The following is a 24768-nucleotide window of genomic DNA, read 5'->3' as shown; positions in this document are numbered from 1 at the left end:
TTAAAATAATAAAGCTTGGTTGACTTAAAATCCCATGGCACTCCTGGACTCATGTACACTCACAACCACTTCTATAGTCTTGAATCATATATAAAGGTTCAAAGTGCTTCACAGGAATAAAAACTCTTTAAAACAATAAGAAAGAAAAAACAATTAAGAAATTCCAGGTCACTTTAACAGCAGTGGGTACTTCCTGGTCTTAATGCACTTTCAAATCATGCGCTTGTCCTTTGATGCCCACAGGAACTGAAGTCAGCTGACTGTAGTGCGTTTTATGGCTTTAATCCTCAATATCCAAGCAAATAAAACATATGAAAAGACCCTGTACGCGTCGAAACATCACTCGCCAGAAAGAAACTCTGCATAAAATGAAAAAACAAACAAACATTTTGTACTTACGGGTCATCTGTGTCACTCTCCATCTCGCTGTCCACCCCACCCCTGTCTGTAGGAGGATTGTCATTCGTTGGGGGTGGACATGATGGCGATCCTCTCTCCAGGTCTGGAGGACCTGACCGCCCGTCACTCACCAGAGCTACAGCACAGCGAGGCTCTGAAAATATTATCCAAAAAAAGCGATTTATGTGCCAGTTAGTGGAGAAGCTTTATGAAAGTAACAGTGGCGTATGTGTAAACACGGGGCTACTCTGCATGCAGCTTGCTGATGGCAGGTATTCTGGCCAACTGTCTGTGGGAGGTGTGACAAGCTCTGACTCAATCTATGTTATAATCTATTGCTGTAGTAACAAAAATACTTGTGTAAGATGGAGGCAAACATAAAGAAACTGTTCTCTGAAAAGTTAAAATCTAAATCTGTACATCAAATAAGTGCGTCCATTAAATCCACAGACTGAAAGATTTAGCCGAGTATTCCTTGTATTTATTCTGTTTTCAAGGTTTGACGGGTTTACAGAGACTGGCTTCAACTTCTGAATTCACCATTACTTATTTAGCTAACACTCTCTGCAGCATTTAGTCAGTCAGGCTGTGTGGTGAACAAATCTAACAAAATAAAATAAGACATAGCTTTTGGGTCTAAAAAGTGGATCCAGGAGTGGCAAAAACAGAAGTCTTATGATGCAGACGTTTATGAGAAAATTACATGATTTAAGGCCTCAGCAAATAATGTCCTCATGAGTTTATAGTCTCCAAAGCTAATTTTATTTTTTATTTAATACAGCATGATGTTCATTTTGTAACTTGGTGCAGTCTGATCATGGTGATCTGGGTCCAACGAAGTTATCTATTCCACTTTCACAGATACGAAACAGAGTGGGGTTTTCTTTCTCTGCTCACTCTCTTAATATTACTTTTGTTTTCTCGATGTTATTTCTCTAATTTTCTAGCAAAAGTATTTCTCAGTATCATCAAAAGAGTTGGCTGTTCACTTTCTTCAGCAAGGAAAATTTTGTTTTTAACCCTGCTGACTTCTAAGATAATAAAGCCACTTACTGTAAATAACCACCGACTGTCACCAAATGGGCAGTTCAGTGCCACTGGTATCACCAGTGTGTGAATGTGTGTGTGAACGGGTGAATGACTGAATGTAGTGTAAAGCGCTTTGGGGTCCTTAGGGACTAAGTAAAGCGCTATACAAATGCAGGCCATTTACCGTTTACCATTACTGTGAAGCCTCAAGCTCAGTATTTCTGCATCGTCATCTTGATGTTTTGAAACCACACATGATAAGTGATGGTGGATTTCACAGAGAAACTAAGAGGCGTTGCATGCTTACACAGCAACTCTTAGTAGGCCCACCCTAAAGCACACCATGCTTCATACTGCTTTCAAACTCTAATTTGCACAATAAACGTTGTGCTGCATTTCAGTAGAAGTAGAAACTAGTGATCAAAACTGCACTGTCTTCACTTATACAGTCTGTGTATATAACAGATACACTTTGCTAACCAAATTAGCTAGGCATTAGCTGATTAGCTCTATTCTCTCATCTAAATATAGTCATTTTCGGTTTCACAGAGCCGAGATGGCACTGGGCCAAACGTCAAACTCTAACCTTCAAACTGGTAATCCAAAAACTAATGAGTGATGTCTAGGTGGCTAAGTATTTATAAAAACACTAACATTGGCTGAAAATGCTGGTGTGTGCAGCAAATGCTGCTAAACACTCATGAGCAGGTCAGCTCATTGGGAAATTATCACCAGCTACTCTGATTTTCTGAGCAGATAAAACAAGCAATTTTAAGTTGTGACCTTCGAAGCAGGTCTTAAAGTGGACCCTTATTTTCTCTCATATGTGGTATGCACTGTTAAAGTGGTAGAGATCATATTAAACATGGATGAAGTCTCAAATAATGAGGTTAACATGTAAAATCCCTGTGGCTGAAAGGCTCAGGCTTCAGACAGCTCAAAATGCTGGGTGTGAGACAGTTTTTAGTACTTTTGGTTTCCTCCTGCTGTTCAAACCTCTATTTGTAAGGAGCAGCCAATCAGATGAAAGCTGGCTTGAAGAGGGAGGAGCTAAAGCTACTTGTTTATTTTGAACTGTGAATCATGCAAAGCTACTCCAGTAGCAGATATAAATAGAGAGGTGGTAAGCAGAACCTCTTTAAACAGCCTACAGCTCTTAAAAATATGACTTAAAGGGCCTAAAATAAAATCCCATTAAGATGTGTACAAAAGAGATTTCTGTTTCCAAATTAGCTTGTAGCTTACTGACAATCCCCACCTGCTCAAATCAGTCTTTGAATAGATTTCAGTACTTGACTCAATAAATAGTGTTATCAACAATGTTATGAGAATAATAATGGTGTGAACACCAACTGTGGTGATTTGCAATCCTGTCGCAACTGTTTTGGGAAACACTGACTTGGCTGTTGATTTGTACTTGATTGTTTTGGCAGGCGTTATTTGAGAACATATCCCTGCATGCCGTTTCCTGTTATGAATATTTTATTGTGGGAAAACTGTTTATAAAACTGTTTTTAGGGCACGAATCCATCTTCGGCACACCTCTCCTGGGTAAAACCTTACGAGGTCGTGTGTACAGAAAAGGAATATGGTCATTTGGTACCTTTGCTCTGATTGACAAGCTGTTGGCCATCAACGGGCTGGGCAGCTGCTCCCGATTGGCTGGGCTCCAGGAAAGGGACCAGCGAATGCCAAGGGAACACTGGCACCGACCGAGGCTCCACGTTGGTCCAAACTGTGGGAAGAGAAGGGAAAGAGGGAGAGAGAAAAAGTGAAATGTCATCATGTTTATCTGCCTCAGTATCACTGCCTGTAAACAGAAAGTATCACTCTGCCCGCTGGCAGCATGTGAAGTCTTGTGTGACCATCACTGCTGTTGAAGCGATACTAAAAACCACACTTTGACAAAATGTGTCTGGAGACCATGAATGGAGTTGTGTACTCAGTCACCTAGTCAGCACCTGTCTCCAGCACACACACATGCAGATGAGCCCTCAGGATAATGAGAGTTGAGGGGTCATGTGGTGTGCGATGTGACGAGGGAACCTGTTATTTTATCCACACAGATTCCAGACTCCAGTCTACTCGCTGTCTAGACCCCTGCCGAACTTCAGACTCTCAGCTGAACTCTCTCTGTAGTGGGATCTATTTCAAGCTGACACAAACGACACCGTAAAACAAAATGCAATAAATTCAAAGAGTTTAGAGCAACTTCTCCTGCTGCCATCTTACAGAGTCACAATGCATCATGGGTCCAAAATAAGGACCCAGCAGTATTTTTCCCCTAAATCATACTGTAAAATCACAGAGAAGTTGTTGTTTGACCATACGTGATATATATTCCTGCTGATATCAGGTTGAAAGAGGAGCTTGGCACGAGAGGCAGTTTGATGACTTTTCAAAACTAAAACTCGTTGCTCAGTCTTTCTTTTAACAGTAATTTTACAACACCTGTTTGCAAGGTTGCTTCAGTAACTTAAGTAAAATAAAAGGAGATGTTGAAAAGAAGTTACAATTAATATTTAAAAAAAGAAACAGAATGCCATAACGTTCATACGTACATACATTTACTGTAAATTTTATAGTCAAGCCTTCACTGGGTACATATTTTTCCTGGAGTAATTTCCTTTACTAGAGATTTTTTTCCCTAATACAAATATTTCACAATATGTTTGAACATACAAATAAAATAATTTAAAGAACTGCCCTAGTCCAATGAATTGCCCTAATAATTATGTATTTCCAATATTTCCCTGGAATGGCAACGACTGTGTTGAACCAGGATATTGTTAAAGACTAAAACATCTCAACAACATTGGACTAACATTCATTTTTTACTCAGTGTTCATAGCTCACAGAGGATGAGTCTGGATGCTGGTAAACACTGGTTTGCCACCACTCATTCTGAGATGGCTGAAATGGGTCTATGGGGATCCCAGTAGGCATGTTTAATTCACATAAAGTAAGTGATTCTTTGGCCTTACATGACATAAATTAATGCTTTCTTATGCTCCTTCTGAACATTTTATAGACCAAATTCTACAGTGTTTTACTGCTGAGCGAATGAAAAGCTCAAGCATAATTTGATTTCAGTATATTTATTACAATATCCTTCTGGGTTAAAGCATTTTTGGGGTGCACAAAAGATTCCTGCATGGAGAAAAACCCTGCACGGTTGTCTGTTAATGACTGATCCTGTAAAAGCAAAAACATTCCCATTCACCACAGCTGTTTTTTTGTGTTTCAGGCTACTTAGTGAACGTGAACATGCTGATATCCTTAACCAAGGTGGTAAACTCAGCAGAAACGAAACCTGCTAAACATAAACTTGATAAACACAAAGCTAGCATGTAAAAGAAGAGACTCACAAGGTTAATGGAAACTAAGCTACATAAACTTGTTAAACTGTTGAATTATACACCACTAACCTTTCTAGTTATATTAATTACAGAGGCATGGTATTTTAGACATCTTTACTGAGTTTATTTGATAAAGCGTTCAGCTTCAGTTCCTCCCAGCTCCCTGTTCCTCCCCTGCCTCCATTAGTCCAGATTCAAGTCCAGCCTGGTGGAAACGAACTGGTGGTGAACTCTTCGCTGCAGCACTGACATGTCCAGTTTCCATTTCCATTTATAATTATATAATTAAGTATTAAAATGGTCTAAATATAGCTAACCATTTGCCAGCTATTGCTCTTCTAAATGAAGATCTAGATACTGCTGAGCTAGACAAGTAAGAAAAAGAAGTGCATCTTGGATGTACTGTAGCTGCTGTTAGTTTCACTGTGTTTAAGAAATCCTTTAGATGCAGATTCTCGGATCACATGACTAGCATCACAGCACTGAGACTTCTGGACTCCGTACTTCTTTCTCCAAGTTTATACTACTGTTTGTAAAGGGAACTTCAGTTGAGGAAGTGAGGCTTATTCAAATTCTTTATACACCACAAGACGCTTTGCTAAGATGCCCGGGAAAGTCCTTAAATGCAAAACAATTCACACACGTTATTGTTGTTTTCCTCATTAGTCGGTTGAAGGTAAAATCCAGCTGCACTGCTCTTAAACCCACGAGATTGAAGGTCTCAATCGAGGACAAATCAGCTGATGCAGACATTTTAAGGAAGAGCAGAGACAACATTTGATAGCAACCATAGCAACCGTTCATTATATAAACACAAGACATAAACAAACAATCCCAAACAAAATTACACTGGATTTCTGTGTGTGGCAAATTACAGGCAGGTCTATGGCTATTTATGTGTACTGCTTGACTGAAACACATGACACACTTCATTTGTGATAAACCGATTCATACAGACTTCTGTCACAGCTATATGACACGTCACATGACTTCTGGGCAACTGGTTACACCTCATCCACAAGTTAAAAGAAGTCACACTGTTTTACATCACTGTTTTAAAATGTGTTAATATACACGCCCACCCCAGAAGGAATAGCTGTGCTTTGTGTTACAGCTAATGGGGATCCTAATAATCAAATAAGTCCTGATGCAGACATTTGTTACTGTAGAATATTCAGTGAAGACATTTCTTGAATTGGCTATAAGACCAAATTAAGAGAATTAAGACCCTTTCAAATAAAGTGTAACTAATGACAGTCTGCTAGTTTAAAAGAGCAGCTCAATAGGATACAGTTATAATGTCACGAATTATTGTAACAATAGAAAGAAGCGTGAATTTCAAACTGTCGACATGCAACACATTTTGCTGTTTCCAGCCACAGATGTGGTCAATTACAATAATTACTACTACGACCTGCTCATCTGTGTAGTACATGTGTGTAAAGGCTAAAATCTCTCAATTTAAACATATCGTACACACAAGGCACTTTACATTGCAAACATGGTATTGTAACAGACACACAAGCAACTATTTGGCAAAAGCGGGGAGAAGGACATTGTTTTAACAGGAAGAGACCTCCAACACAACCATGCTCAGGGAGTGGCAGTAACCTGCTGTGATCAGTTTGGGGTTGAAGGGAGAGAAAAAAGAGAGACACAAAGACAGACATGCAGCTGTGGTATATAAAACATGGTTAGTAAAAAGAGGGGAAGTCCCCAGCAGCATGAGCCTATAGCGGGATAACTAAGGCGAAGGCATACTTGGAGGTCTTAACCATTAGCTTTGTCAAAAAAGCAAAGTTTGAAGCTCACTGGTGAGAGCAGGGAGGGGGTTTCTTGTCTCTTGTGAATTACAAGCCATTAGCGAGATCTAACCCTCACTCATCACATCCAGTTTCAAAACACTAAGATGGCGACAGTGAAAATGCTCGGCGCAAGGCTTCATAACTGCCTTCACAAACCAGTGGGTGATGTCATGGTGATTATGTCCACGTTTTATACTCTCTGTGGTTGTGACATACCAGAATATGGCCAAATGCAACGGTGGGTAGTTTTATTTTTCGGTTTAGGTTATTTTAGCTATGAAAAACCTGGCTAGAGATACTTTGAACATTTTAAGGAAATGCTAACACCCGGAAGAGGTGAAGTGCACTGATCAACTACTGACAGTAGTGAGTTGTGAAACTATCACAGAGAAGCACTGCTCGGATATCTACATCAGATGTTTTTATTGGTTTACTTGGTTTAGTGACAAGCAAAAGGCTGAACTGATAAAGACTTGCACACGATTTAAAGTGGGGAAAACTATGCATCTGACCCATGACTGCACGTTACTACCACTAGACCTTTCCTAATAATCACTCCCGTGGGTGGAAAGTATAGCAATAAAACAGCTCCTGAGCTACTTCTGAGCTCTTATTCCTCCTTCTTCTCCGTCACTGAAGACTGCAGATGCACTCAAAGAGAGCAGTAATGAAACTTGTGATGCTAATGCAGCTGCACTTGAGCTGGGCTATATTTAGGAGAGATCTCAGCCGTGGGGCCTGCTCTGCCTTCTTCTGTGTTTGTTTCTGGGCCCGCGATGGCTCTAGGTGTTTTAAAAAATGTATGGCGGAGGAAACGTTACGCTACAGAGGCAGGTGGCTGTTAGCAGCAGTGCGAGGGATGTGATAGGGAGAGAGAGGGAGAGAGAAGGAGAGAGGGGGGAGAGAAAAGTGCACACCAGTAATCAGCTCAGGCCTGAACGCTTTACTGCACTAATTCTACCGGTGGAAACAGTGTATCCATGACAACACGCCAGCAATACGATTGCTCCTTTTTCTGCTGAGAGCAATGAAACACATTCATATCACGCTGGACCTGCCCTTAATGCCCTGTCTGAGGTTGTTGATTGTCTGGAACGAGTGTGCGTGCTTGCATGTTTGTTTGTGTGTGTGTGTCTGTGTGTGTATTGTGTGTAGGAGGTGTGAATGTCCTTGTTGCTCTCTGCACTCCCGCTCTCAGTCTTGCATGTCTAGACATGTCGATATTCTCGCCCTTTTTAAGTTTAAAGTGAAACACCCCTTATCACTCCCTTACACACACGCGTGCTCACACACATGCGTACACATATAAAAAGGGTGACACCCGCTGCACACTCGATAACTGTGACACTACACACACTGAGTCACAGATTACACACAGCGAGCAGCGGGTCTGAGTGGTTGCCAGAGCGACTGATGTATCAAAGCTTTCGATATTCATTCCTCAGAAGAAACTGTTTCACTTTAAAGTCATTTTTAACATTTGACTCAAGACAAGATATTATCATTTAATCACAAAGGAGGATATGAAATCCTAACATAAGGAACTCAAAGATCCTCGAGAAGCAAAGCTGATAGTTTTGCCACTTGTGTTCATGGCTTTAAAGTGTAGACTGAACATAAAACATGGATAAAGACACAGTTGTACCCATCCATCATTTTCTTGACTCCACCTTTTGAATCCTGCATTTTTGCATCTGGGAAAATGGCATCTTGGTTCAGGAAGTTACCATATTTGGATGAGGGGAAACTCTGTTGAGCTGCATCCATAAACTATTACCTAGTAATAGTAATATACTAATTAAGCTGCACAATTTCACTCATCCAGACTGGAGCACAAACTAGACAAATAACTACACAGCAAAACCATATTATTTGTCAGACAACTGCATTAAAAATGCTATAAAGGCACCAATGCCCCAATCACAGCGGATCGGACCAGTTTTCAATGCGTCCAGTTAATGAGGAGAGCTGTCAATGTAAGCAGCCAAGCCTCTAAGCATACACGTAGTTAGGGTTGGATCAGGTGACCCTGAATCCTCCCTTAGTTATGCTGCATTAGATGTAGGCTGCTGGGGGATTCCCATGATGCATTGAGTATTTCTTCTTCAGTCACCTTTCTTACTCACGATGTGTTAACAGACCTCTCTGCACTGAATCACTTGTTATTAATATCTGGCTCTCTTCCACAGCATTTCTTTTGTCCTGTCATAGCAGATGGCCCCGCCCCTCCCTGAGCCTGGGTCAGCTGGAGGTTTCTTCCTGTTAAAAGGGAGTTTTTCCTTCCCACTGTTGCCAAAGTGCTTGCTCATAGGGGATCATATGATTGCTGGGTTTTTCTCGGCATATATTATTGTAGGGTCTACCTTATAATACTAAGCATCTTGAGGCGACTGTTGTTGTGATTTGGCGCTGTCTAAATAAAATTGAACTGAATTGAAATTGAACCTAACTTTCAGCCTCACCAGCATCCAAGAGAATGAGTTAAAAAACAATCACCCCCATACAGTTTATATATATGTGGTAACTATCAATAAAGACCAAAATAGTTTGCGGTGCCAGGGTGTAAACATGTTTATTTCTGATGTAGAGTTCAACATTTTAACATTTTATCTGTGGGGACTAACTTGCTTCTGTAGCCACTTTCAAGTGCCCACTAGAAGAACAAATTTTTTTTGGTGGCCCTCAGTAATATTTTACTGACCTGTGGGTGCACCAAATTCAAGGTTCATTTTATTTGCACACACGATAAAACCAGTACAATTAATGCAAAGGCTACAGATATCAAAAAGCCAAAAACACATAGCCTGATGGGGATGACATCACACGTGGATCAAATGCTAATTAATTGTTTAAAGAGGAAAGGAAATGTAAGCAAAGTTCACGATGAAGAGAAAGAACCACAGACAGTGGCTCTACTGCGCAATTTTTGCTGTTAATACACTTTTACTTTATGACAAAGACGTTCTTTATACATATATCAGAACTGCTGTTTACTTAGGAACAAAGACATGAATAAAAGCACCCAACATTACCAGCTAATGCACATATTTTTGACACTGCCCCTTGAACAAAGCTCTACGTAGCACTGACGGACTCCGAGTGTCGACACTCTGCACTTAAACAAGCATACAAAGAGAGTGGCCTCTCTGTTTGACATATAAATAAAACAAAACCTTCTCCACCATCAACAAGTCCAAGCTAAGATCGCATGCAATCCACCCTTGACATGTCAGAGACAGAGATGGAGACGGGCTTTAAGAAAACTCTGGCCAGGAGGAAATGGCCACAGGTAAGAGACGCTATGTTGATGTGCTGAACTTCTCCAATCATTTAAGCATATTAATACTAATCCCAATAAAACTAATGATTAAAAATAACGTGTTCATGTGGTATACAGGCAATCTCTTACTCTCTCTGTCAGCAGGTTCTCATGAAGCTTTCTGTTATCTTCATGTTTAATAAATAAATGTCAGCTTTTAGCGTTATTTTGTCTGATGTGTGCATTTATCCTCTGTAGCCTTCATTCGTATCATGGCTCCCTTCATTCAGTCGTTAAAACTTAAAGAACCCCTGCCTTAAACTAATCTGCAGCTATGTCTATGTTTATCCTCGTCTACGTGACTGCCTGTGCAAAATATTCTGCTTCTACATCATCTCACTATCAACCGTGAAACCAACCAACCTATAAATTGCCAATATCCTCCACTTTCAGTTTTCAGATTTACAAAGTGCTGCATCAAAATGACACAAAATGAGAAATCAGGCATTTTAAATGGAAACAATCTTCGTCATTCATATATTCAAAGTAACATTTCTGAGCTTGCCCAGGCTGTAATATCACAAAGTTGGCATGGAAACAAGCACAAAGTAGATGATGAACCCAAGCACCTACATTTCTCGCTAGCCAATTTTCTTACATCCCACCACCTGACTGGGTGAGAAGATTCATTTAAACTGGTCTCAGCTTCTGGTAGAAGAGTCACAGTCGAGTGAAATTAGAAAATGATATTAATTTTACTTTCTGTCTCATGTGTTATAAACAATTTCTGTTGGATCAGTGCTGGTGCTCTGGTTTCTTCCTAGCTGCCTAGTAGGTGTGTTGCAAAAACTACAACTTAGTTCAAACCAAGGTTATAATAGTGAACTAAACACAGTAATCTAAAAGTTGCTGTGAAAAAAAACCCTTTTACTTAACTGAAATAAAGATAGGAATTAGATTTTGAAAAAAAAAGAAAGAAAAGAAAGAAAACAAAACTACTGAAAATAAAATAAAATTCTCTGCAAATTTTCCCCAGTTTTATCGTTTTAGTCTTTGTCAGCACGGTTACATTTGCCAACACAACTAGAGTCCTCTCAGACCGGGATCACTGCATGACTGTAACCTATCACCCAGCTATTCTGGACTCTTTAAATCTGCCCCTAATTATAATAATCACCAAAACTGAAACTAGCAAAAATTAAATAAAACTAAATAGAAACAAAACATTTTTAAACAATGTAACTAATAAAAATATACAAAACTGTAAGCAACTCTGGTTATTACACAAGCAACAACAAAAAATAGAGAATCATTTTTTACCACAGTCCACATCACTTGATCATAATTAGCTCTTAAACAAAGAATAAACTCAGTCATTCTGATGTGTTTATATTTCCCTCACTGCATGAACATTACAGCTTTCGTCAGGCAACCAGCTCTGCTTTGGGTCAGGGAACAATGGATAATGCAAAATATTTTACTGAGGTTTTGGTCTTAGCTTCAGAATTGTTACGTCCCCATCTTTAGTGCACATGGATAACAACAGTTAGAATATTGCAATACTAATTTGTAGTAGTAGTGCAGTACTGTTTGCATTTATATTTGGTGCACCCTGGTGTGTCTGCATTGCTCTGCCATCAGGAGTGAAAGCGAGCCGTTCATGATGGGCTTGGAGCTAATAAATCTTTAACAACAGTTACTATTACTGAATCACAGGAAGGAGAAAAGGATTCAGAACAAACAGAGTCTACACATATTCTGTGTATATGTCTACACTGGCAAAAAACTAACATCTACAGCCTACTGAGCAAGATAGCTAAAACTAAAACCCTAAGAAAATAAAATGCATTCGCGCTGCATATTATTACTGAACAGACCTGTCACAGTTTGTGAGATCCATGTCGCTGTAACCTGTAGTTACATTTCTGTGGAGATCAAGCTACACTGTAGGCTGTAGCATAGATTTTAAACCACAGATTTAACATAGTACTATAAATCCAGCTTACAGAGTGCACATTAGTGTGCAGCTAAAATCACAAATAAGGTCCAGAGGAAGGGGAAAGTTGAGGCGGGCGATTTATGAACACAGGAAGAGCTGATTCATTTCAGTAATCACCAGCATAATCCACCAAGAGCACGCTTGATGAAGGTTCGAGTAATCTGCTAACAACTCAAGTGAAGCTTTCTACTTGGTACTTTCAACTGCGCCCTTACTTTAAAGACTAAATTTACTGCCAGTGGATAGCCAAGGCACACACTCAGACTTGATCAGCGATTACGCACTTATTCCAAATAAATTAGCTGTTTTCACACATGCAGTGCAGCCCTGAATTCTTCACATCACCCAACAGAAATCCACGTGAGAATGCAAAAGTCTGACACATGCAGATCGGGCATTTGCCAGTCTTCAACCTGCCAGCTCCCCAATGCAACATCTGTGCGATGTCAGATTGTGCTGATGTGAGAATAGAGCAGATAATTGTCCAGTGCATTCATTACTAAAGAGTGGGTGTCATGTGCACTCCCTCCTGCGTGCTCTCTGCAGGCAGCTCCTTCACCTAAACCACAAGGCGTAGTTCCAGTAATGCAAATGTGTTTGAAACAGACTATTCACTCCATGTGAGGAAGGACAAGGATGGAAAATATCCCTGATTCTCCTGAAATTTCAAAAACACTCATAGTGGCAACTACTGCAACCATTTCGAGCACTGAACACCTCATTGAGTATAAAATTACCCCTCCAAATATTGCTAACTTTTCACTGCACCTCTTTTGTAAATCCCAACAGTCATTGGGGGTTTTGCACTTTCTCTGTCATTAGCAAATCTGCCCTATAATGGATAATCTGTGAGGTACTGTTGACTCTTAAATGGAATATAATTAGTGACACAATCTGTCTCAATTGAGAACCGGAGTTATCCACGTCTTATTAGACTTTAGTAAGAGTGATTTATAACAGGCCTACAACCTTTAGAGAACCATGGAGTTCACTACTTCTGAACCCTGCTTGATATAGAAGCCTCATTAGAAAGCAGTTTTCTAAGCTATTCTTCTTTCTTATAAGTATCAGCTTACAGACCTCATTATGTTTACCAATTATGGACAAGCACTCAATCTCTCTTTCCTTTCTCCCTCATGCAAAACGGCATCTTCACACAACTACAGCACAGCTGGTATTTTAAAGGCTCTCCCGATGGTACAATTTAAGACAACATTGATAACCAAAAGGAAAATAAATATATCACCGCTGGAATGTCAGGGTGGGATTGTGGGTGTTGCATATGATTTAAACAATTCCTGCACATATAAAGTGGGACATTCTAACACACAGTTGCAGAGATATAATAATGTTGAGCAGAACCAGTAATGAATGCATGGCCATTAAGAGCGAGCTAAGCCATAAAACTACCAGCGCAGCCATGGAGGCAAGAGGAAAAGAAAGCCATAAAACACACGGACAGTAGAAATGATGAATGGCAATGATTTACTCTGTGAAGAACGACAACACAGACTGAGGTAAGAACAGAACAATGTAGTATCCTGTCCCCAAAGTGTATAAATTCCCCCTGTGGGAAGTAATTAAAGGAGGCATTCTTTTTTAAAATTCAAATTTAAAGCCCTGTACTGTACGATATCCTTAGTCTACAACAAAAACTGCATGTGTGACCCAAAATTAACTAAAGTTTGGGTCGAAAATGCTTCTGAATAAACACAAACAACCACTTCATCTGTATTTTATTCATCTGTGACTCTTCCACTTCTTTGCTAAGAGTATATTTCACATTAATGGAATTGCTTTTCCGTGTTGTAGCCTGCATTTTAAAAGTGAAATTCTAGCATTTCTAAGAAGATACCAGTCCTCTGCGAAGCCCAAAGCAGTGGAAAAATTCTTATAAACTTTCTGAAAACAGAAACAAAGAGAAAAAAACAAACAAACAAAAAGCCATCTGAAAGCAAGGGAACAATAGTAAAGTGTACATGAGTCATAGCCAAAGCATTGATGACACAGCTGTAATCCTAGAGAGATACTGAAAGTGAGAGGTACTGGGCCAGAGTGCATAAGACACAAGCTGCACATCTCTTCACACTTTAGGCTGTGTGGCTCAGCTGACTCTAAATCTGACAGAACAGAGGTTCAGACCACAAAGAAATGATCTCCCATTCCCCCTCCCCCTCGTTTCTTACCGGTCCCTGGGCGTCCCATGATGATTTGCTTGCGTGGAGCAGGGTGAGGCGACTCTGCTGGTAGTATGAGGGGCAGCAGGGCTGTTGGTGTGGGATGACAGGCTACCGGCTGTGGCAGCGCCCCACCACTGGCGTCTTGATGCCCTTCGGGTTTCCTCTCCCTCTCCCTGCCTCCGGAACCAGACGAGGAGAACACAGAGCTTGATGAAGAAGACATGGACCCAGGAGTGGAGGGGCTGGAGAGGGAAGCGTGGCCCCCTGTGGCTGGAGTCAAGGACTGGGGAAGAGACATCAAAAAAAATATTTATAGTATTTTAAGGAAACTCGGATTATTCAAAACATCCTGCAGCTGGTAACGCCATTTCCAGGTGCGAAATGGTTTCAAAACTGTTTAATCTCATTTTAATGGATTCCTTACCCCAACTCTGGGTGTCACAGCTCAAAATACAAAATGTACAAGGTTTAGGTGATAATGATGTGCAGTCCCATGCACAATTGTAGGCTATTTTAGAGGGTGAGATTCTTATTCATCACGAATATCATCAGAGGCACCTGATTGGTCCCAAATTTATTCTTTAGTTAGAACAACCTTTGGAACAAGCAGGCCCCAACAGAGACTTGACGTCAACGTCATGAAGTCAGTCTGGGAATGCACGCAAACCAGTCTACCAGTCATATCTTTAAAACAAACATCGACCTGCATAAATTGTTGCTGTTTTAAAGAGACAGTTCACCTCGAAATTACTTATTTTGTCTTTGGCCTATAGTTTCACTTGTCCATCTAGATCGCTTTGGTATGAGTTGTCAAGAAGTCACACGCCTTTTATTCAATATAATGACATTAAACGTTTGTGGTAACAAAGTAAATGGTAAATGGCCTGTATTTTTATAGCGCTTTTTACTAGTCCCTAAGGACCCCAAAGCGCTTTACACAACCAGTCATCCACCCATTCACACACACATTCACACACTGGTGATGGCAGCTACATTGTAGCCACAGCCACCCTCTCACTGACAGAGGCAAAATGGCAAAAATACATGTGAAAATCTCTTTCTGGAAATCATAAGCCATTAGGGATCCTCACTTACCAAAAAACTAACTAAAAACTAAATAAATAATAAATACATATGAACTAAACCTCCTGCAGTCTATTGGAGAGTGACTCTGGACTGTCACGGACAGGAAAAAGTAAAGGAAAACGATGGGCTGGAGAACATTGCAGCAAAATAGATTGTGGGACAATAAGTGTTTTGTCTCGATTGTCTTGTTTTTATTACTGCGAGAAACCAAAATTTTACTCTAAATTAAAATTCAATTAAGTCTACAGCCCTGTGACGCAGTTACTCAAAAAAAAAATCACAAACATTGATGTTTTCTTCCAACTGAAGCACACCGGCCAGTCAGAAGAAGTGCTCAGATGGCAAACGTGTGGTCACCATTAATGCTTACGGTTGGATGTTTGCTTCCTTCTACACAGTGATGTGGTTCAAAATTTGGCAGAAAGTAAATGACAAGTCGCTACATTAAAGTGTTCAAGGTTTCAGGATTTTCTTGAGTAACTGTCATGGAAAGAGGTATTGTTGCTCACTTTTAAATGTATTTTGTTTGATCTTTTGTTTTCAGCAATTTGAAAACCACAAGGCAAGTAACATTTTATTAATTCAAGAGAAGGAAGGACTAGACTAAGCCCCACTGGGGCCAAACTGGTGTAAGAAATATGGAGTGAAAACAAGCTGAATGAATCATTATAAGTAAAACACTCAAACAAAGGTTTCTTATATTTATTTTACTAAAATACAGCTCGGATCCTTTTCATTGTAAACTGATAAAAACTGTGGGGTTTGGGATGTGAGTCAATGGTGGTCACACCAGTTGTATGTTATTTAAGAAAGCTTTCTCACTTTATTTCTGTTGCCCTAACACCTATAAATGTTCTATAATATGAGCTAATAAAGACATAATTAAAATATTAGAGATATAAAATACAAACCTATGACCCTATGCAGTACATAGTCATATATTACAAAAAAAGAATGACGTCCTTACCGAGCTGGATGTGACCAGGACGAGCGTGGATGTGGAATTGCGGAGGAGAACTGCCCCGTTGGTGGCTGCCCCGTTGATGGGGACGGGGGCCTGCAGGCCTGGGGGAGCTGTGTGCTGGCTGTGCTCCCTCGACCTGCTTCTCTCTCTCTTTCCCGACGGGCCATCGGAGAATTTGGCCAAGGGGACATCTGGGTTGCGTACAATGACTGGGGAGTCCCGGAGGGGCACGATGCGGCGTGGGGACGGCTCCTGGGGAAGTGGTGAAGGAGGAGTTGGAGAGACTAACATGGGTGGAGGCGTGGAGGCGGCAGAGGATGGTGGCCTGCTGGTGGCGCTACGAGGACGAGAGAAGGAAAGTGAGGAAGGTGTTGTGGGCTGACTCTGGGGGGAGAGCACTCTGAAGGCAGCAGGGCTATGGCCCATGGGTGGGTCTCCCACCACCCCAACACCCACCAGCTGCTGTTGTTCAGGTTTGGTCTGGTAGTCCTGGACAGCAGGTAGCGGTGGGGGTGGGTGGGAGTCGAACTTCCTCTTGCTGGGGCTCATCGGGACTGTAAAAGTCAGGTTGGTCTGAAAAGTGGGCACAATCCCTGACAGATGGCGCTCTCTCTCTGCGCCTGGCGTACCCATCTTAGTGCCGCTTAGCTGTCGGGGGCGGCGTGGGGTAAGTGAGGCAGTAGCATTGATGGGGCTGAAATTGGCAGGGCGGAAACCGAAGAGCGGAGAGGGTGATGGGGATGGCGTGGGTGAGAAGGGTGACTGGTTGGAGATGGGGGAGAATGAAGGCGTGCCAGAACGAGAGCCCCCGAGAGAGACGAGCATAGTTGCCGCCTCACATTCATCGAAGTCGAAGCGAGAAAGGTCCTGGGGGAGCAGCGAGGGAAGGACGAGGCGGGGGCGAGAGTCTCCTCCACGGCTGCTGGCCTCACTGCTCTCCCGTGATGTCTCATCCCAGTCAAACTCTGAACTGGCTCTCCCACCGCTGAGTCGGAGGTCAGATGGTGTTAGGGTCCCTGTGCTGCTGGCGCCGCCCCGATCCCGGCCCCCTCCACTGGCTTCCATCTCCTTGGTCCTCATGGAGAGGTGTCTGGAGCAGTACCCTCGCCGCTGGGACTCTTTGGAGCAGCCCTCCCGAGAGCACAGTCTCCTCCACTGCTTCCCGTTGAACTTCTTTCGGATACCTGTCGGCGTGCACACCACGTCTCCCTTCTTGTATTTTTGCTGGGCAGCTGTCAGCGGAGTCCGGGAACGTGACGAGGAGGAGGATGTCGAACCTGATCCGGATCCACCACCTGCTCCACTGCTGGCAGAACCTCCCCCTGATGTCTTATCCACTCTGGAGGAGGATGTAGTGGAAGAGGTGATGGGAGGGAGAGGATGGAGCTGAGGGGTGGTAATGACAGCTCCAGCTGCTGCGGCTGCTGCAGCTGCTGGGTCAAGGCCTAACAGGACAGGTGAAGGAGAGGGGTGGGGATTCAAGGTCATGTGAGCAGGGGGAATCCCGATGCCTCGCACCACAGACAAGTGGGGATGGGGGTTGAGGTAGCCAGACGGGGTCTTAGAAACAATGTGACGATGTTGGGGAACTGCCATAGGCTTGCCCCCAGATATAATCTGCCCCACTTGGACCATGTTGATGCCGGACACTTCCATGTCTTCTTCAGGGGTGAGGGGCATATATGGGTGATGCTGCTGCTGCTGCTTGACACTGTTTTCCCTTTCTCGCTCTCTTTCCCTCTCTCTTCCATGGTTTCTCTGTGACTCCCACTCCAAGTCCTTCTCGATTTCCCTCTCTCGCCCAGGAGCCAGGCTGAGGACTGAAGTCGGAGTAACGGGCGAGGTGATGCTGTGGCCCGATGTGGAGGAAACGGGAACCATTCCTGGGTAGGGCATTCCTCTCCCTAACATTGATCCCATGCTCGGGGTCATTTGTCGACTCAAACGTCTCACCTCCACATCCATCTCTTCCCTTTCCTCCCGATCTCTCTCCTTGTCTCTTACCCCCTCTTCTACTTCATGTCCACCAGCAGAAGGCAAATCCAAGTCCCAGGGTGGCACCAGAAGCCGGAGTGTTTGTCTGGAGACCCATACTGCCTGGGTAGCACCCCTGTTGTTTTCTTCATCATCTAGAGAGTGAGGCCTTTCTTCAGACAGCAGGACACGGTAGCGGTTAGCCACCGCAGGGTGTGGGTCTACCTGTGTCACCACACCTTCTCGGTACCATTGCCATTGGCTCTCGTTGCCCTCGTCGTTCCCAAATGGTACACAGACACGGGTGCCTATAGGTACTGGATGCACACCAGGAGGTGGGGCATCTAGGATAATGTCCACCACCCCTGGGGGGCTCTCATGTCGGTAAGGATAGCGGCATAACGTCTTCTCCCCGTTCAGCTGAACCTCCAGGCTTCCATATTCACCACTGACGTTACGGACCACGCCAGCCCGGAATACCAAGTCGTGCCTCCTGTCACTTCCTCCCTCCTCATCACTTCTTCTCCTGAGCTGGCGGGCGAGGATCCGCTGATTCTTCAGGCCTTTGGCCAGAGCATCGGACAGTGCGTCAGGGAGACTAGACGTTCTGTGTGTCGACATCTGAGGGGGTGTGTCACCAACTACCTCCAGGTCAGCCGAGTGCTCGCTGGCTGTGTCTGTTGAGGAGCAGCGGGGCAGCGGGCTTGGGGACACCTGCTCTGCATCTGTCACTCCTTCACCTCCTCTGGGTTTTTCCCCTCCAAGCGACAGGGTTGGCGGTCCCGGGGAGTCCTGAGACCCCTCCCTGCTGGTGGTACGACTGTGGAAGTCATCCATCAAGCTCCTACTCTGACTGTTTCCGTCAGAATGCGAGACGCTGATGTCGATTCCTGGACCCGCTGACTCCTGGCTCAGAGAAAAAGGAGGGGGCGTGCTGGATGCAGGGTTGCTATAGTTACCAGCAGTATTAGATGAGCAGTGTTCGGAGGTGTACTTCTTTTTGGGGACGCGGGCCTTGAAGGTGGCTGTTTTCCGGCTGGAGGCGGGGTTTGGACTGTTGTTGGCGCTTGGTGTGCTACTGTTACTACAACTGCTGCCGCTGCTGTCACAGTGGCTGCTGCCACCACCGCTGCTGGCAGCAGACCTCCCCTCCCCATCTGAAGAGTCCCGCGCTCTGGATGCGTCCGCCTGTGGAGACTCTGAATGTGAGTTAGAAGATAACGAGGAGGAGGGAGTTCGGTTTTGCGGAGATCTGCTTCTGTCTCTGTTCTCATCTGAGTCTCTCTTCTCTCCTCCTTCCAAGGTATCCCCCGCTCCTCGCCGCTTTCCTCCTTTAGCCCGGGTGGAGGGAGGGGAGCGCTTTTTTATTGGCTTCATCTTTTCATCTAGTTCCTTTTTCTCAAAACAACTCTTTTATTTATTTATCCCAGAGATTCTCCTTGACGTTCCTCTCTTGCGCTGCAGCGTTATTTCCTCCTCCTTTCCTTTCACTCTATTTTCTTTCTCTGCCAGGCCCTCTCACTCTCATCCTGTCTCGTGTTCGTTGCGCGACTTCGGCACTTGCCCACCTTATTCCAGAGACTCTGAAAAGAGGAGAAGAACAGGTGAGTGTGGGTTTCCTGTGCAGCAAAGACACTCAGACAGAAACACAACTCAAAGTAATTTCTGAAAACATTCTAAAAACGGCAAATAGTCAAAAACAAAAACACAGCAACGATATTAAAAAAAATTTGTAACAAACAGTTAAATTATAATTCAAAGAAATGTATTCCCCGCTAAATGATGCACCATCGTATTAGAGTAGTAATGAACATGACTCATCTACAAATTCATTACACATTAATTCATTACATAACAGTTTCTACTCACATTACACAAGACCTACAGCCATACCAGGTACATATTGAAAACAGGAGGCCATATTGTAGGATAAACACAATGTAGGCTTACAGCGCAGCATGGAAATAGTGAGGAGCATTCTGCAATTTGCCCAGACAAGCCTTTCTGCATGCAATCCTCTCTCACACACTCACGCACACACTACTTCTTGGCCCGGGCAGTAGAGGCGGGGGAATTCCTTCTTTGCTCACATACTGAAACCCTCCCTTTCTCTCTCTCTCTCTCTCTCTCTCTCTCTCTCTCTCGCTCTCTCTCTCTTTCTCAGTGGCGACCTTTATCTATGTATTTCAAAGCAGAGCAATCCGCCCCTACAACTAACTCCATTTCCTGTGGAAGACCATTACCTAACTTCCCGTTACTTTATTCCTCCCTCTCTCTTTGCTATGCTTTCTTTCTTATCCTCCTTGCCTGCATTCGCTCTTTCCACAATATCGATTTTTGTTTGTTTGGTTTTTTTTTACCTCTCATCTCCCCCGTTTTCCTTCCTCTCCTTCCACTTAGTCTCTATACTCGTTTTTGTGCCGCAGTCATCCAGAAACACAGAGTTGTTCACAATAATTGCTATTCCACACCAGAGTCATTCAGCAGCGCTCTTAGCCGTGCCAGAGTCATTCAGATTATCTCTTATTCTGCACCAGCCTCATCCACAGCTCAGACTCACGTTTAGAAAGTAAAACAGATTGATTTAGCTGTGATCACTTAGCTGGTTTGTTTGCTGTGTGGCTGGTGTGCGCTGGACTAGCCTCAGGCTGTAGCTGCTGTGGTCTCTAGCTTATCTCTTTGGGAAGTGAAGTCTTCATAGATACAGAAACATGTATATAAGAGGGAGTGTCAACACAGCCCTTATATACTCTGTCATGTAATTCCTCACTCCAGCTGTGATGGTCACTGTCAAAATGTTCTGTTATGATGTCTATCAACCAACCACTAGGCATGTCTACTTGTCAGTGACAGTTTGGCTGTTAACTTACATGTCTGCCTGCCTGTCCCTGTTTCTACATTCGTCCTCCCACTAGTCTCGGTCTCTCTGTCTGCTCGTCTCTGTTCCCTTTTGCTGCCTTCCTGTTTGTCTGTGAAGGCTTGCATTCATTCAGGTCCTTTTAATATCTGACACATCATATCGGCTGGAGAGAAATCCATTTTCAGAGATGAGTGCCGCCTGTCTCAAGGCCACACGCACATATACACACACATCACACAAAGCAAACATCTATGTGCTGATAGCTGATAGTGCACACGGAGAGGTTGAGAGCTCATAGCCATCACTGGCCTCTATGTAAATCCCTATTTAGGACAGACAACTGTACAGCAGACACCATAAAATAATTTGGCAGCTGGCCTTACTTGGTCACGATAGAGGTATGCTACATGTGTTTACTCAGTAGTGCACTGTGTACAACAGCTGGTGTCAGAGTCATGGGCCGTACGATAAGAGCTTAAAGGCAAACTGACACAACACACAGTAACCTCAGTGAAATATGGTGCAAGGGAGTCCATATGGGAGGTAAAGTAGGTCTGTGGCTTTAATGTTTCACATTCATGTAATCATCAGACGCACATAAAGAGCGGGGTAACAAGTTCAGTCGTAATTTACTTGCAGAATAGCATTTGAGCTGTTGTGAATACCCACTGTAGGCCCCATGGAGCTGATATAAGTCATACGAGAGAAAGAGAAAAACATGACTGACGGATCATTTAGTCTGAATAGGCGTCTGTTCAAGTGTAAGCCACTTTTCTACCATAACTGTGCCAAAATCATTATGAAATCACGCATGAACTGAATCATAGGGTGATTTTTACTTTACTTTAATCGATATAAAACATTCCCAGTCTTATCAGAAATGACCCCAAACAAGGTTGTCCTAGCTTGGAAAGAGTCTTGAGGAGGGGTGTATGCATGCCAGTTCATGTAAAAGCACCATGGGTCCAAGTATAGGAAAGGAAATTAGTCTGTGTTACACTGAACCATTTTTCATTTTTTTTTCTAGGCATTTTATACACTGAAATAGATATCCTGCAAGTAGTTAAAATATATTTTAATGAAACTAGAAGTGCATGGAGGTTATGAGAGAGTTTGAAAATGCAGGTGTTTACAATACAATCATGGTTATCATGACTTGTCTAGTACATATATTCCTTGTGCACACAAAACGTTATGTCCTCAATAACATTTATGCCAACACTGCCATAAACCTCACTACAATATGTGGCAAGGATCTCTAATGTCAAGCTGTGACCTTTTAGAGATGTCTTCAATGTGTAATATCCTTTAGTTTTCTTATATGCAGAGCCTATGATTAAAGTTCATATCAGGATCACTACAAAACTACAATAACAACAGGGCAGGTCATATGTATAAGCATAATATGATAGAAGACACCTGCAGCTTTGGATTATACTGGTTAAAAAAGAACTACACATTATTGATATTTAATTTTCAAAATCATGGTTTTTGTGACCCTTCTAGGACATATATTCCCCATACATACAAAACTGTATGCCCTACAGGATGTTTATGGTCACACTTAGTGTTTACTATTAGAAGCTGCGAGAGATTATAGTGTCAAGAGGTGAACTCTTACAGATATTTTGGCTCTCGTAACCAGATTTAATTAACCCGCATTGTAATAAATGATATCCGATAGTGTTCTTACATTGCACAGCACGTCTACAAAGTTATTTGGGCAGGGTAGGCCAATACTAAAATAAGAAGCAATGCTATCAGACAAATGCATCTATAATTTTGTTTACTATACATTGACTTTTCTCGCAAATTAATGAAAACCAAAATACCTATGAATGGAGATGGGCATGAGAGTCTGTAATACTAAAAATAATATAAAATAGAATAATTCACCTATTATTTACCATATTACAATGCATGCATTACTGACATGTTCATTTTCTTAAATACTGAGGTTATTGTGGCACCTCAAGTACACTCCTAGTAAGTGTGCATACAAAAATGTAATATCTATGACAATATAGACAGAGTGAACTTTCAGTCTCTTCTAAGTGCGTTTCTAATCCACATTTAGTGGACAGATATCTAAAAGTTTTTTTCAAGTTCATAACAGGCTTACTACAGAGCTGTAATGACGATAGGGCAGGTCAATATATGCATAATCATAAACCCGAGCAGATAACAGCTGTTAACTTTACCAAGACAAGGCCCCAGAGCACAAAATGCAAACAACAAGCGGTGATGTCACCTCTGCTTTAGCTGGATAGTGCCGTGTCAAGCCCTCGTAGTACCGCGATTACTACCAGTTTTACTCCAAACACTGCAGGCCGTGGCGTGCACCGACCAGGCCTCAACTAAACACACAAGGCCTCTTGGAAATCCTCTACTCACCGTAACCGGGAAATAACCGGTTTAACGGGCATACTGACCCTTAATGCCACCATATATGGCCCATATCTGCCAGCTTACACGACCTTAAAGCGACAAACAGCTACACAAAGTCGCTTGTTTGGCCCATCCGAAAGTGACAACCATGTGAAAATATAGCTGAAGCTGCCAGGATAATTTAGTATTCACCCTCGTCGTTATTAGCATAATTGCAGCCGTGTTACATGGGGTGGTTTGAGGGGGGTTAGTGTCAGTGTGTTGCCACAAACTAGCCCAAGGGGAGAAAAAAAAGGCCTCTACAAGCGCTTTAAAACCACATATCAATCCAAATGGCCACGCTGATTTAATAAAAAACAGGAAGAAAGCATGACAAGCGAGGAGTTTTCGAGGTTTTTCGTAAATAAGCGCTGTTTCTGGAAAGTCCAACGGCTGTTATGGCGTTCTATTTTCTCGTGGAAAAGTTTCAGGCTCACTATGCCTAAGCCGCACCGCTCCCTGTTTTTTTTCTCGCAGAAGACACCCATTCCGGTCTCTTCGCAGGCCACCCAGATATCGCAAACTGTGCTGATCAGCTCCTCTGCTAATACTGTTTGTGGTAAACATGAACAACGTTAGCAAACGCACAACAAGCCCCACTGCAGTGCTGCAGGAGAAGATTTGTAGGCAGCCTGTACTCACCAGAGCTCATGTATAGTACCCCGGTGTGTTTCTCTGATGAGTTTGCTGGGTAAAATAGGGCAGGGTGTCCAGTCGTCCGCAGCTGCCAGTTAGCGGCCGTTCATGTTTCTCCGGCAAAGCAACTTAAAAGGAGGAAAAACTACTGCCCTGTACATTCTACACTACAGTCGCAAAATGGTGAATGAAGCCCCAAAGCCTTGACAACCAGCCCGTCCGACCAATCGCGGAACACGAACGCGTACAGTAGCCAATAGGATGCCGCGTAAGGCGAGTAGGGGCGAGGCCGCACGTCAAAGTAAATTTGATTGACGGCGCATCGTGGCCAATCACAGTGTGGGAAAACACAGAACAGCTGTTCGGAGAGCAAGGCTGCTGCGTCCAATAGAGCTGCTATGTGGGTATGTCTGCGACTCTATACAGGCACGCAGGACGGGACTGAAACCTTTCTCTCCTCCTGCCTTTATTTATTTATTTATTTATCGTTTACATTTGGCTATAAACATTAATGCAGAAAAATGGGCTGTGGCTTGTCAAACTAAAGGTTAGACTTTCTTTTAGTGGACAGTGAAGAAAAAAAATCACTGCCATGGCATTATCAGATTTAATAAAGATCAAAATGTCAGGTCACCAGCTTCAGCTCATAGTTTCTAAAGCAGATTTAGTACGCTTCGTTAGCTGCATGTGTGCTATTTATGTATATGCATGTGTTCCCATGTGTTGCACAGCTGCACTGTGATCCATGTAAGCCACAGGTTGAGTGTAGTTTCAACAGGAGCCACACAGAA

At 42.9% G+C, this 24768-nt stretch overlaps 1 protein-coding gene across 4 annotated transcripts in view; it reads right to left on the bottom strand.

The window, feature by feature from the left end:
• The window catches only part of cica (capicua transcriptional repressor a), a 51235-nt gene extending 27071 nt beyond the window's left edge, over positions 1-24164 (bottom strand). For 3 of the 4 annotated variants that reach the window (XM_004572675.4, XM_004572678.4, XM_076879074.1), the window contains exons 1-5: positions 23984-24164; positions 16084-19637; positions 14037-14313; positions 3032-3163; positions 400-553 (exon numbers count right to left, since the gene is read on the bottom strand). In XM_004572675.4, the coding sequence (XP_004572732.3) occupies positions 400-553; positions 3032-3163; positions 14037-14313; positions 16084-19431 (3911 nt within the window). In that variant the 5' untranslated portion in view covers positions 19432-19637; positions 23984-24164. Of the gene's footprint in view, positions 1-399; positions 554-3031; positions 3164-14036; positions 14314-16083; positions 19638-19923; positions 20080-23983 lie in introns of those variants that run through there. The other variant, XM_004572677.5, reaches the window with a different exon arrangement.
• Positions 24165-24768: the final 604 nt, after the last annotated feature.

Source organism: Maylandia zebra, linkage group LG22, assembly GCF_041146795.1.
Source record: "Maylandia zebra isolate NMK-2024a linkage group LG22, Mzebra_GT3a, whole genome shotgun sequence".
NCBI lineage: Eukaryota > Metazoa > Chordata > Actinopteri > Cichliformes > Cichlidae > Maylandia > Maylandia zebra.
The sequence above is the reverse complement of the archived record's forward strand: the minus strand, read 5'-3'. Positions and strand labels throughout refer to the sequence as shown.